Source organism: Trichechus manatus, unplaced genomic scaffold (assembly GCF_000243295.1).
Source record: "Trichechus manatus latirostris isolate Lorelei unplaced genomic scaffold, TriManLat1.0 scaffold00288, whole genome shotgun sequence".
NCBI lineage: Eukaryota > Metazoa > Chordata > Mammalia > Sirenia > Trichechidae > Trichechus > Trichechus manatus.
Window position 1 is genome coordinate 1,277,728 of NW_004444224.1, and position 14,088 is coordinate 1,291,815.

The 14,088-nt window shown below is 44.9% G+C and overlaps 1 protein-coding gene across 1 annotated transcript in view; it reads right to left on the bottom strand.

Annotated features, from left to right (window-relative positions):
• LOC101361490 (sodium/potassium-transporting ATPase subunit alpha-4) overlaps positions 1 to 14,088 on the bottom strand; it is a 48,496-nt gene that overhangs the window by 11,555 nt on the left and 22,853 nt on the right. The window contains 7 exon segments of the mRNA XM_023725159.1: positions 1,008 to 1,131; positions 2,167 to 2,321; positions 3,799 to 3,967; positions 4,271 to 4,421; positions 4,812 to 4,948; positions 10,331 to 10,503; positions 10,645 to 10,834. Of these exon segments, the coding sequence (XP_023580927.1) occupies positions 1,008 to 1,131; positions 2,167 to 2,321; positions 3,799 to 3,967; positions 4,271 to 4,421; positions 4,812 to 4,948; positions 10,331 to 10,503; positions 10,645 to 10,834 (1,099 nt within the window).

Genomic DNA, 14,088 nt, shown 5'->3' on the forward strand with positions numbered 1-14,088 from the left:
CCTCTGACATTCAAACGTTCATCAGATTGTCTCCTCTCCTCTCCTCACATGTCTTCCATCTGCTCCTTGCTTCTCTCCTAGTCCAAACCTCTGTCCCCCATGTTTGGACCACAGGGATAGCTGATGTTAACTATTGCCTACTAACTATAAGGCTGTGCACTGTGAAGTTGTCTTGTGGACATTGATCCTCACAATTCTCAACTACTATCTAATTTCATAAGTGGGAAAACTGAAGCACAGGGAGGATTCAATCATTATCTAGTAAGTGGGGGAAATTGGGATTCAAACATAGGTCTGACTCCTAAATCTGTGCTTTTTCTATGTGTTTCCTCCCCTAATTATTGGGATGATCTCCCCTGTCTCCAGTTTCTTCCCTGTCCATCCCTGCCCCACCCTACTCCTTGAAGCACTCCATTGCACCTGAAAACTCAAGGACAAAGACTTTTAATGGCTCTCAAATGTCTTTTAAGGCTGGCCCCAATACAAATGCTACCTTTGTCTACAGCCTTATTTTCCACTACTCCTTTATCAGGACTAAGGGTTTCATCAAACTAACTGGCTTACTCATTCTTTTCCAACCATCCCATGTGGAATCCCCATCTCCCCTGGGTCCCCTACACCTACTCATATAACTACTAGTCTCAGATCTCTTATCCAATGCCCAGCTTAAGTTCTGTCTTGTCCATAAGGCCTCTCGACCATCTTCATAATTGGTAAGCCTGCTTGCTTTGTACTCCTGTAGCATGCTCTGTCTACCCTTGCTATTTGGCACTTGGAAAGATGCTGTCATTTTATGTATGTTTGCTACTTCCTGACTGGACTCTAAAGTCCAGGGCAGAGCAGAGATCAGTGGTGCTTTGTTTTCCCAGGGCCTAGCACAGCTTGTTGTTCATGAGGAAAATATCTCCCTGACTTCCAAACGGAGATGGCTCAGATGCCCAGGCAGGGGCAGCCACTGACTCAGCTATCTTCCCTAATCCTGCCACCCCTCATCCCTCAGGCCGCACCAATCTGTCCGTAGGCCATGCCGATGAGACGGTAGTTCACCAGTTTATCAGACTTTGGATCCCGTGGAGCCCTCTTCATGATGTCACTTTCAGCTGTCTCATAAGCCAAGGAGATAGCAGGAACCTGGAGGATGGAGGTTAGGAGTAACAGGGCATACAGTCCAGAAGGAAACTCAAAAGTAACCTGACCCTCCAAGGTACAACAATTGGTCTCTATTCACCTGGAGCAACAGAGGAAGAAGGAGGGTCAGGAATAGGAGGAGGAAATGAAATGTGAGACTAATTGCCTCCATGAACAACTGCTTCCTTTACTATGAGACCGGAAGAACTGGATGATGCCCGGCTGCCATTACTGAATGTTTTGATCAGAGATTCTATAGAAGAATCCTGATCCAAAGGGGAAAAAATGCTGAACAGAATTTCAAATTCTCTTGGAATCCAGATTATCTGGAGCCATGGAGGTTGGATGAACTCCTGAAACGACTTCCCAGAGATAATCTTTAAACCTTAAACCAAAAGTATCTCCTGAAGTCTTCTCAAAACCAAACAGTAGTTTAGCTTAACTAGTAAAAAATCTCTGCCTTGAGCATTGAGCTCTTTTAAGATCTATCTATATGAGATCAAATTGACAACAGCAACTTGAAAGATTAGATAGGAAACTTAGGGGCCGTGAGTTTATTTTAATGGGGGAGGAACAACTCAGAAACGGAGGGTGAGAATGGTTGCACAACTCAAAGAATATAATCAATGTCACTGAAATGTACATGTTGAAATTGTTGAATTGATGTATGTTCTGCTGTGTATATCACCATCAACAATAAAAATAAAATAAATTATTTTTAAAAAAGTAACTTGGTGATGAAGGTTGCACAGCATTGTGAATGTAATTAATGCCATTGAAAGATACACTCAAAAATGGTTAAATTTTAGGTTTTGTGTATATATTTTTTATTTCCACACTTTTAGTTTAGTGGCATTGATTATGTTCATCATGTTGCTCAACCATTACCCTAATCCATTCCCACAGTATATATCTATATTTTACCACAGTTAAATACAATTTAAAAATAACTTGAGCTCTTGCTTCACTCAAATTTCTCTTACTCCTCAGACCACCTCACAGGTGGTCCATGGACTGGGCCCCAGCTTTGGTACTCACCATGTCAGTGCCTAGGTCAATGCAGAGAATGGTGATGGTCCCCAGAGGCAGAGGTATACTGAGGAGGATGAAGAGCAGGAAGGGGGTGATCTCAGGGATGTTGCTGGTCAGGGTGTACGCAATGGATTTCTTCAGGTTGTCAAAGATGAGGCGGCCTGGGGAAGGTGGTGAGGAGCCTTCCATGAGGAGCCCAGTGAGGACACACATCCCACAACTCGGCTCCTGGACAGACAGACCACTACAAAACAGTGTTATGGTCCATGAAAGGGTTTGGAGGTCCTAGATCTCAGCTGTCTTGTTTTATTTCTAAATTCTGTGATTATTAATTGGAACCATGGCTTATTAACATGCCATTGTCTGTGTACTCTTTGTTCTTGGATCCAACATGGCTGATGTTATCTGATCTCTGACAATTGAGCAGGGTTGGGTCTGGTTAACACTTGGAGATGTCTGAGAATGCCAGTATAAAAACTTTTAGAAGCATAAGGTAGAAGTGAAAGAACCTGGGCTTGAGACAGACAAAGGTTTGAATTCTATTTTCTGACTCCCCCTGACTACCCCCTCAAAAACTGGAATCCCTCCCTGTACTCCCTGCTTTCTTTTTCTATAGCACTTATCTTCCTTTAACATAAAATGCAATTTGCTTATTTTATTGTCTGTCTCTCTCCGCTAGAAATTAAGTCCCATGAGGGCAGGGAGTTATGTCTCCTGAGCCTTGGTGGTGTGGTGGTTAAAGCACTCGACGGCTAAATGAAAGGTTGGTGGTTCAAACCCACCAGCCACTCTGAGGGAGAAGGATGTGGCCATTGGCTTCCATAAAGATTTACAGCCTTGGAAACCCTATGGGGGCAGTTGTACTCTGTCCTATAGGATCGCTATGAGTCGGAATCAACTCGACGGCAATGATTTTTATGGGTTTTTCTCCACTGCTGTATCCCTAGCATCTAGAACAGTGCTTGGCACGCAGTTGGTACTCAAAAGAATTTATTGAATTAAATGGATATAAAATGCCTAGCAAAGTGTCAGAATCATAGAAGGTCTCAGTAAAATGGTAATCATTATTGTTATGTGGATCATCACATGTTTTACAAAAATAGCTCCAAGCAGAAGGCAGGGAGCCTAGGATGTAGAACTCTGGGGTTCTTCTGTTCATCACTAGGTATTCTTTTCAGAATCTTGGGGAAAGAGGGCACTTAGTTCGGCTCATGCTGACTATTCATGGATCAGGCTCCAGCTGATCTTGATACATCACCATCATTCAGACAACAGGTTCCTAGGGCCTTCTTGAGGATTACCAGGGGGATGTGGAGTCATCCCAAGGTTATGGCTATGTCTTTGAACTTGTTGTAGACCTACCAGAATCTCAGTGAGAGGAGAAAGAGTACACTATACTGGAGTCCCAGTCTCCCTAGCGAATCTGGACTCTCAGATATCATGAAAAGGGCCTCTAGGTAGGGATGGTCTAAGTACCAGCTGAATCTAATTTGCAAAATTTTATCTAATGGTGGCTTTTCCCAGTCTGTACAGGATCATGGAGGTCCGACAAGGGGCAAAAGGAATGAAGGTGATGTAGATCAACCTTCACCAGAGTCTAAGGATCAAGATCCAACCCTGGGCAACCTGCTTTCTTACCCTCCTCCACGCCCGTGACAATGGAGGCAAAGTTGTCATCCAGCAGGATCATGTCAGCTGCCTGCTTAGAGACATCAGAGCCAGTGATGCCCATGGCAATGCCAATGTCAGCCTTCTTCAGTGCAGGGGAGTCGTTCACTCCGTCACCAGTCACTGCTACAATGGCGCCCTGGAGAGAGCCCAGATAGAGGAAGTGAAATAATTAGTGTGTCAAATTGAGACCAGACCCACAGGTCAGTTTTGTTTCAGCATCGCTTGTTTCTTGGTGTAATCATGCTTGATCAAGGAGTCATGGTCCTTCCTTCTCCTGCTCGTTCTGAAATAGTAAAAGTCTCCGGGAGCCCTCAAATGGAAGCCCATCTACTCTCTTGGGTATCTCCTAGCCTAACTCAAACATTCTTCCACTTGGTTATGGGCTGGGTTATATCACAGGATTTCTGCCAGACTCCCCAGGGGTCCTCTGCTCTCTTACCTGCCTCTGACATCCCTCCACGATGATGAGCTTCTGCTGCGGGGAGGTCCGGGCAAACACAATCTCTGAGTGGTTCTTGAGGATCTCATCGAGCTGCTCTGATGACATATCCTTTAGTTCTGAGCCATGCACCACAATGGCTTTGATATCTCTGAGGGAAAGAATTTCAGAAGTCTAGTTCTGAGCACTGGGAATTCACTAGGGGGCCTGGTACCCTCTAACCAATCTTTACTATAACCTCTTTGTTGTTTCTCCTTTCAACTCCATCTCCTCATTTGTCCCCAAGCATACACTGTCCCAAATCAACACATTGCAGCCCTATCTCCTTTTCCCAACCACTCCTCCTTTTTCTCTACCTCTTTCTCTGTCTCACTTCCTCTGAAAACTTGGCATTTTCCTATTATGTTTTACTTTGTAATATGTCAAACCGGCAAACCTACCCACTGAAGGAAACTCTAAGAGCTTTAGTAAGTGGGACTTGAATGCGGAAAGCTAGGGATGGAGACAAAAATGTCAGATCTTAGTGCTTTAAGGGTCCTACCTGGGATTGATCTGGCTGACAGGGACCTGGAGCCGGGCAGCCACGTCCTCTATTGTCTCGGTGCCTTCTGAGATGATGCCCACACCCTTGGCAATGGCCTTGGCTGTAATGGGATGATCCCCTGTTACCATGATCACCTGGGTTGGGCAAGGGAGGGAAGAGGAGCACAGTCATCTTCAGGGAGGCCCTGGATCCTTTAGATTTCTCTTCTAAGAATGAATGGAACCTTGCTTTCATTCAACAAAGGTTTTAGTAGCTCATTCCCAGGGACTCGTGCTACAGACCAAAAGTCCTGACCCTTGGGAGTGGGTAAGGAACATCAGACCATAAAACACAAAACAAGCTGTGTGTATTACTATATTCACCATTTCATTTGATCACTCCAAAAGCTATTCTATTCCCTTAAGATCCAAGACAAAAACACCTACACATAAAACAAGTGGTAATAAAGGAACATCTGGAAAATTCCAACTGTCTACCAAAATTTTACCTTGGCCCTGGCACATTCAGATCTTTACCCTACTTCTCTTTTGCCTCACCTGGCCTCTGGGGCCCAACCCACTTTTGGATACCTGTCACAAGCCCTAGTCTTTTCCCATCCCCGCCCAAAGATTAGGTGCCCATGCTCTGCTTTCATAGCATCCTGTTCTTTCCATATGACATCATCCATCACTTCTCTGTTGTGATTGTGATTATCTCTCCCCCCACTGGACTGAGAGCTCTGGGAAGGGGGCCCATCCCTACGGTTCTTTGCTAAGTTTGCCCTAGAACAATGCCTAGCACATAATACCCATTGCCTATTGCCATTGAGTCAATTCTGACTCATAGTGACTCTATAAGACAGAGTAGAACTGCCCCATAGAGTTTCCAAGGCTATAATCTTTACAGAAGCAGACTGCCACATCTTTCTCCCGTGGAGCGGCTGGTGGGTTCTAACCGCCAACCAGGGCTCCTTTAGCCCATATTAAGCCTTCCTTCAACAAATAATGGCTGAATGTAGGAATAACCCCTACCTGGGAACCACATCCATGGTTCTCCAGAGCCTTCCAAGCACACAATTTTCCAAGCTCTGAGGGAAGTAGAAGGAAACTGTCTGTGACTAAATTATCCAGCTGCTTCTAGGCGCAGAGGTCTTTGAAAGGTCCGGCTATTTACTTTCAAAACATGGAAATAAACCTTGAAGAAGTTTTTCCCAAAGAATCAAGCCTGGGGCATAATGAGCCCCATCATTTCACAGTGGTGCCCGGACTTACTGGCAGAAGACAGGAAAGCAGGAGCTGAACTGTGATTACTGGAGATTCAGTAAATCCCACTATGAGCTGCTACCGACAAGCCCTGATTTGGAGGGTTCTGCCTTAGCTGTGAAGCGCTGGACCACTCCCCTTCAGACTTGGCCTGTGGGGAGCCTAGTATCTGGTGAGGGTCTGAGAGGGAACTGTAGAGATCGTCTTCCAGATGCATTTTTGATGGTCTGAGCCTTCAGTCATGGCTTTCAGACTGACAGTGCCCTGAAAGCTTTCCAAGGGCTTATCGAAAGTGACCCAGGACCTGCTGGACAGGAGTGGTGTCATCATCCTATATTCCTAGGGCCTAGTTTCAGTCTGACCATTGAAATGGTTTGTTCTATAGTCGTTTCAAAGGTCCCTAGGTGGCACAAACGGTTTGCGATTGATTGCTAACCTCAAGGTTGGTGGTTTAAACTCACCGAGCAGTACCGCAGAAGAAAAGGCCTGGTGGTCTCCTTCTGTAAAGATTACAGCTAAGAAAACCCTATGGAGTACTTCTACTCTGCACACATGGGGTCGCTGTGAGTCAAAATTGACTAAATGGTAATAACAACAATACAGTAATTTCTGGCAGTACAGGCAGTCCTCGGATTATGAACAAGTTCTATTCCTAAATCTGTCTTTAAATCAGATTATATGTAAATTGGAACAGTGAGGCACAGTTTGTATCTAAGGTTAGTGAGTCAAATGTTTGTCTTAGTATATAGTATAGAGTGTAACTTTCCATGCATAAAAACATTAAAGAAACACTTCCAGCTACACTAAAACATTTTTAACATAATAATACAGTAATAATAGTAACAATGTTTTGATGGGCGTCGCAAAGGAGCACCTGTTTGTTATTATGAACCATAGTATGTACCTCGAATTTTTAATATAATAGGCTTTATGAAGACTGATTCATAACTATGGGTTGCGTGTCTGTCGGCCTTCGTAATCCGGGGACTGCCTGTACAACCTCCAAGCCACGCTGGATAAATAAAAATAGTCAATCACCCCAAGTGTGAGTTCCTAGGACACAAATTCCTAGGGCAGTGAGAAGTGGACATACAATAGAAGTGTAGTTCTATAGAGAATGACTCCGCTTGAGGTAAACGGCATCTAGCAGTTTCTGGAATTTGCTAAGTACCAAAAGAATTTAATTTCCGAATAGTTGGTGCTGGCTACACCTCTGATGTTCCCACGCAGTCTTGCAAGCTACCTTCTTGTTCCCACGTACCCTCCTTCCCCTACATCAGTCCCAGCTGAGAGAAACTTTCCAGTGTTGTGAAGTTACTGTAGATCGGGCTGCAGTTCTTAGCGGGGCCAGGATCATAGCAAGGGCCGAGTATCTTCACGCAACTAAGAGCTTCAGTTAGTGGTGAATAGATTGGGGTGATTTTATTTTAATTTTTAAAATCACATTTATTCCAGCAGCCTGAACACATGGCTACCTGGGAATCAATAGTTCCACAGTCGTGTCTTTATAACAACTTTGCTGCCACGCAAACTTAACCCTACTTCTTTCGTTCAGCAGCCTTACATGAGGCTTAACACCATTTCGGAGTTGACCCTGGAAGGGTCATTACGTCTGGTTCTCCTTGAAGGATGGGGTATGCCTTACGACCATACCACAAAGCAACCCCTATTGGGAAGTGGGGATTATTTGAAATACCTCACTAAATCGGCCAAGTGTCTATCTGTTTAGGGTCCAGGAGAAGGCAAGAAATTACAATGGGACCTGTCAACCTGTGCCCAGAACAAGGACTAACCCTGGAAGCGCTAAGGCCTCCCACTTTAGCTACCAGCTGGTGGCCAGCCCTGGGAGGAAGCCTCCTTAGGCTATCCGGGGCCTGCTCTGCCTCAACAATCAAACCAGTTGCCATCAAGGCTATTCCAATTCATGGCAACCCCATGTGTGTCAGAGTAGAACTGCGCTTCTTAAGGTTTTCAGTGGCTTTCTTCCTAGGCAACTCTGGGTGGACCCAAACCTCCAACTTTTTGGTTAGAGCTGAAAGCTTAACCATTTTTTGCCACCTTTGGACTCCTCTGCTCTGCCTAAGGTGTGAGGATATCCTACCTGATAGGCATCCTGTCTCTGTTTGGGTCTCCCTACTCTAGCCACAATAGTCCTCTCTTCCCCTGGGAGAGTTCATATTCTAACAGGATCCACAGACTCTCAGAGGAGATAAATTTGAGACAACATCCACAATGCTATTCCTCTTTCTAATAGCTCACTTCAAGGCTCAGAAAATTTAGATGAATCCCTTCTCTACTTATCTTCCACAATATGATAGGGAAGCTTAAAGAACCATGGGGTAATATCAATATATCTTGGTTATCCTATGCAGATGTGTTGTAATAATGCCATCCATGCAGAGAACTGTACCATCCCAAACAGCTTGTGATGTAGTGACTAGGACAGTCACTCACAATCATTTCCCATATACATCTATTCCTTGGTCCCCACTCTAGTGACCTACTATTGAGCTTAGCATGGGACAAGCTGACCTCCAGGCAAGCTGCCAACAGGCAAGTTCTAATATAAAGCCAGCTCCAACAGATGTTATCTAAACCAAAGCCAAACTGATTTCCATTGAGCCAATTCCGATTCATGGGGACCCCATGTGTTTCAGAGTAGAACTGTACTCCACTGAGTTTTCAATGACTGTGATCTTTCAGAAGTAGATCACCAGGCCTTTCTTCTGAGGTGCCTCTGGGTGGATTTAAACCACCAGCCTTTCCATTAGTAGCCAAGCACTCAACTATTTTTGCTACTCAGGGACTTTTCTTAGATGGCATCTAAAAAGAAAAAAAACTCATTGCCATTGAGTTGATTCCGACTCATAGTGACCCTATAGGACAGGGTAGAACTGCCCCGTAGAGTTTCCAAAGAGCACCTGGTGGATTCAAACTGCTGACCCTTTGGTTAGCAGCCATCGCACTTAACCACTACACCACTAGGGTTTCTAATCCAGTTTTCCTTAAATACCTCCAAATCCATCTCTACTCTAAACTGCCTACCCTTCCCAAACCCCCAGAGTCTAAGATCTACATTAGTTGCAGGTAATCTAGACTATCAGGTGTGACCAGAGAAGGCTTCCATGTCTAATCTATGACGATGTATAAGAGTCTCAGGACTTGACCTGGGAAATGCAGGATACACAACATATCAGAATTAGAAGAATTCTGCTGCTGCCATCCCATGAAGTCCCAGGCCCATTCTGACCACACAGGAAGTCCCATCTCTGGGTTTGTTCTGCAGCTGCATTTCACTCTTGGGCAAATTCATTTTGGCTTCTGGCCATATACCTGTTAGGACATATACCTGTTAGAGCAGCTGCTCCCTCTGAGTCTGACTCGCTGTGTGTCCCCAGCTCTGCATATGTTATTCTTACTATTGCCTGCCCCAGACCCCAGCCCACTTGGCCTTAGCCTTTTACTACCCATCCCAGCGGCTCATTCACATGACATCTTCTAGAACTTTGCTACTCCTAGTGGAGTCTGCAGGCCAGCAGCAATGACATCACCTGAGAGTTGGTTAGAAATGCAGACTCTCGGGGTGCCTTAGACCCACTGAATCAGGACCTGCATTTTACCAAAATCCCCAGCCGATTCACATGCATGTGAAATTGTAGGAAGTGCTGTGATAGTATTCTCAAACTAGGTGCCACAAATAAAACAAAAACCAAAACTTGGTGGCACATTGGGATCTCCAGAAAAGTTAAAAAAGAAAAAACAAACAGCGGCCTGGCCCCACCTTGTTGTTAAGTGCCGTCAAGTTGATTTTTGACTCATAGCGACCCCATATGACAGAGTACAACCGTCACATGGAGCTTCCTAGGCTGTAATATTTAGGGAGGCAGATCGCCAGGTCTTTTTTTGTGGAGCAGCTGAGTGGGTTTGAACCACCAATGTTTTGGTTAGCCGCTGAGGGCCTATCCGTTGCACCATCAGAGCTCCTTGGGTCCCACCCTAAGAGTTTCTAATTTAGTTGGTCTAGGTCGTACCTGGGCATCAGATTTTTAAAGCTTCCCTGGTGATTCTGATGAGCAATGCAAGACAGGCTTCTAACGATGGAGGAAACTGACTATAGGTACCTCTTAAGAATAAAAGTCATAAGCTCAAGGAAGTAGAAATCAATTCAGTGCAACCAACATTATGAAGCACTCAGTCTGTGCAAGGCTTTCTACTAGCTGCTCTAATTTGTGACAGGGAGGAGGAGGGTGGTTTCTGGGGTGCTCAGGGATTTACCTTAATGCCTGCACTACGACACTTGCTCACAGCATCAGGCACAGCAGCTCTTGGAGGGTCAATCATGGAAATGAGCCCCACAAAACAAAGCTCCTCCATGGGAAAATTGATATCATCGGTATTAAAAGGGAATCCCTTGGAGTAACTCTTAGGCAGATTCAAGAAACAGAATCCTGTGGAGAGAAGAAAGGACCAGCAGTCATTCAGCCATCTATGTCCCTAACCCCTTTGCCCCAACTTCCTAGATGGTCCACCCCACCAATAATACCATGTCAGTGCCATTCTTTCGAAGCCTTCTCCCAGAGCCCCCTCACCTAGCACACGTTCTCCCAGACCTCCCAGCTCCAAGTAGGCATTCTGGAAGGCGTTCTTCATGTCATTGTTCATTGGATACTCCTGCCCATTCAGCAGGAAAGTAGAGCACAAGTCCAAGATCCTCTCGGGAGCCCCCTTCATCAGCAGCACGTAGGTATGGGAGGCGTCCTCCTGAAGGTGGATAGATACCTAAGGAGAATAGAGGAAGCATCGGTGGACCAGGAGGAGAGGGCAAGGGTCTGGGTAAAGAGCAAGCGAAAGGTTTTGAGGGTAAAAAAGACAGGTAACCTGTTTCACAGTCCCACTGCCTCCACTCCCCAACCCCCACCTGGTTCTCCAACCTCAGTCAAATCTGACCCGAGGTAAGGGTGATGGTTGGACAACATGATGAACATAATGGCACTAAACTGTACATGTGAAGATTGTTGAAATGTCAAATGTTTTGTTACATATATATTTGTTGTTGTTGTTAGGTGCCGTGGAGTTGATTTCGACTTGTAGCAACCCCATGGAACAGAGTAGAACTGCCCCACAGGGTTTTCTAGGCTGTGATCTTTAAGGGAGCAGATCGCTAGGTCTTTCTCCTGTGGAGCCGCTAAGTGGGTTCTAACTGCCAACCTTTCAGTTAGCAGCCGAGTGCTTAGCGATTTGTGCCAGCTGTGTATGTATTTATCACAATTAAAAAAAAAAAAATCTGACCCAAGCCCTTTGTCCTTCCCAGGAGCCCTCGGCCTAGCATTAGTTTGCCATAAGTCTTTATTATCTTCTCAGTCAGACTGGAAGCTCTCTGAGGGCAGAGCCAAACGCTCGCTTTCCCCTGCTTCCTTTCTAACTGGATCTCCAGAGACCAGGAAGTGCGAGACTGGGCAAGACAGACAGCAAAGTAGAGTCCAAAGACCCGTGTTCTAGGGGAGCACGAATGCATTATTAGCTTTATGATCTCAGGTCAACCCATTTCATCTCTCAAAACCTTAGTTCCTTCACTAAAATGTGAAAGCTTCTGCCTTGCCTACTGAACTGTATGAGAGATAATACTTGTAAAAAATGCTTTGAACACTGTGCAGCACAATTCTAAAATAGGTTTCTCTTTTCTAATCCCCTTGTCACTCTCTCCTAAAACCCCAAGAAGTCCCCTGAGAGGGGCCAGGTAGTCCACTTTGGGTGTCAGGGTCAGTGTGTGTGTGTGTGTGTGTGTGTGTGTGTGTGTGTGTGAGGGGCCATATTTATGAAGCAAACCTGACAAGAAATAAGTTTAGGTTTTTCCTTTCTCCTGCATCTGTGATCTATGAAAAGAAACTAAGGAGTCCCTGGGTGGTATAAAGGGATAAGCACTCAGCTACTAACTGAAAGGTTGGTTTGAATCTACCCAGCACCTCTGAAGAAAAGCCTGGCAATCTTATTCCAAAAGATCAGAGCTATCGAAAACTCTATGGAGTGCATTTCTACTCCAACACACATGGAGTCATCATGAGTTGGAATTGACTCAATGGCAATTTTTTTTTGAAATGATTGATAGGAAATTCCTGCCCTGTGGCCTGTTGGGTAAGACAATCAGTGGATTGAGAAGAAATGAGGCAGAGCAGGGGAGGCCAGAATTATACTGCCCAGAGGGTAAACCAGGTGGAAGCCAGTGTATAAAACTGTGGTCAAAACTGTTTTGTTAAACATAGTTGATACAGAAAATGTTCTACATCCTACTTTGTGGGGTAGCGTCTGAGGTCTTAAAAGCCTGTGAGTGGCCGTCTAAGATACTCCACTGGTCTCACCCCATCTGGAGCAAAGGAGAATGAAGAAAACCAAAGACACAAGGGAAAGATTAGTCCAGAGGACTAATGGATCACAACTACCACAGCCTCCACCAGACTGAGTCCCACACAACCAAATGGTGCCTGGCTACCACCACTGACTGCTCTGACAGAGATTTCAATACAGGGTCCAGGACAGGCCTGGAGATAAATGTACAACAAAATTTTAACTCAAAAAAAAAAAAAAAAAATCAGACTTACTGGTCTGACAGAGACTGGAGAAGCCCCGAAAGTATGGCCCCCGGACACCCTTTTAGCTCAGTAATGAAGTCACGCCTGAGATTCACCCTTCAGCCAAAGATTAGACAGCCCCATAAAACAAACAATAATACACATACCTCAAACCATGTATACGAGACTAAATGGACATACCAGCCCAGGGGCCAGGACGAGAAGGCAGGAGGGAACAAGAAAGCTGGTAATGGGGAATACAAGTCAAGAAGAGGAGAGTGTTGACATGTCATAGGGTTGGCAACCAATGTCACAGAACAATATGTGTATTAATTGTTTAATGAGAAATGAATTTGTTCTGTAAACCTTCATCTAAAATACAATAGTAAAAAAAATTATTCCATTAAACACTTTTTAAAAACTGTTCAGTTATGTCCAAAATATGCTTAAACAGTTCAGAGGGAAAACCTTGACTCTTTTAAGCAGAAAGCAGTAAAAGGTTAAAAAAGCTCAATTTTCTGAGCACTCAATAAATATATGGTGAATGAGTGAAAGGCCCAGAAGCAAAACTGACTTAAGCTAGTAAGTTGGCCACAGAAAAACACATCCTGACAGATAATTAATTACAGGTTAAAAAAAAAAAAAAGACGGAGGAAACATCTGGAATTACCAGAACAGAGAGACTTCTTCGTTTCATTTGGGTCACAGAGAAGGAAAGAGACCTAGCTCTGCAATGACAAAGCAGGCTAAGAAGGCTCTTGTGAATATCAGAGCCCCCAGCTACCCTGGAGCAAGCTCATGAAGGCAGAGAACCAGTGGCAGGTGAAGGGTTTCCTCACAGCTTCCAAGTGTCAGCTGGGTAGCCTTGAGAGGGCTGAGCACATTCCCTGCGCTACAAAGGATGACTTCGCAGTTTGAATTTGTTATCCATATCTCAGAAAAGGCACTAAGTAGTCATGGTGTGTGGGAAAACCCAGAGCTTTGTTGGACGTCCCTGCACTTACCCTGCAAACTCATATTGCCAACACAATCCGAGTGCTGCAATTTTGAAGCACAGGGAGGGAGAGGCACCTAATCCTTTCCGTTCAAAGGCCTTAATCGGACCCTGCAAAGCGCAAAATTCCTGTCTGGTTAGTGAGGCCACTGAACGTCAGAAAAAAAATGAAAATAAGTTTGCAATTTGGGCCTAGGAAGCCTATTTTATGCTAAGCTGACTAAATGTCAGTGTGTTCAGAGACAAACAACTCTTACTGGCTCAGTGTTCAATATGAAGGTATGCTGCTGTTAGGTGCTGTCGAGTTGATTCCAACTCATAGCAACCCCACGTGACAGAGCAGAATTGCCCCATAGAATCTTCTCGGCTGTAAGCATTACAGAAGGAGCCTTGGTGGCACAATGTTTAAGCTGCTAACCCAAAGGTTGGTGGTGCAAACCCACCAATGGCTCCTTGGGAGAAAATTCCTGGTG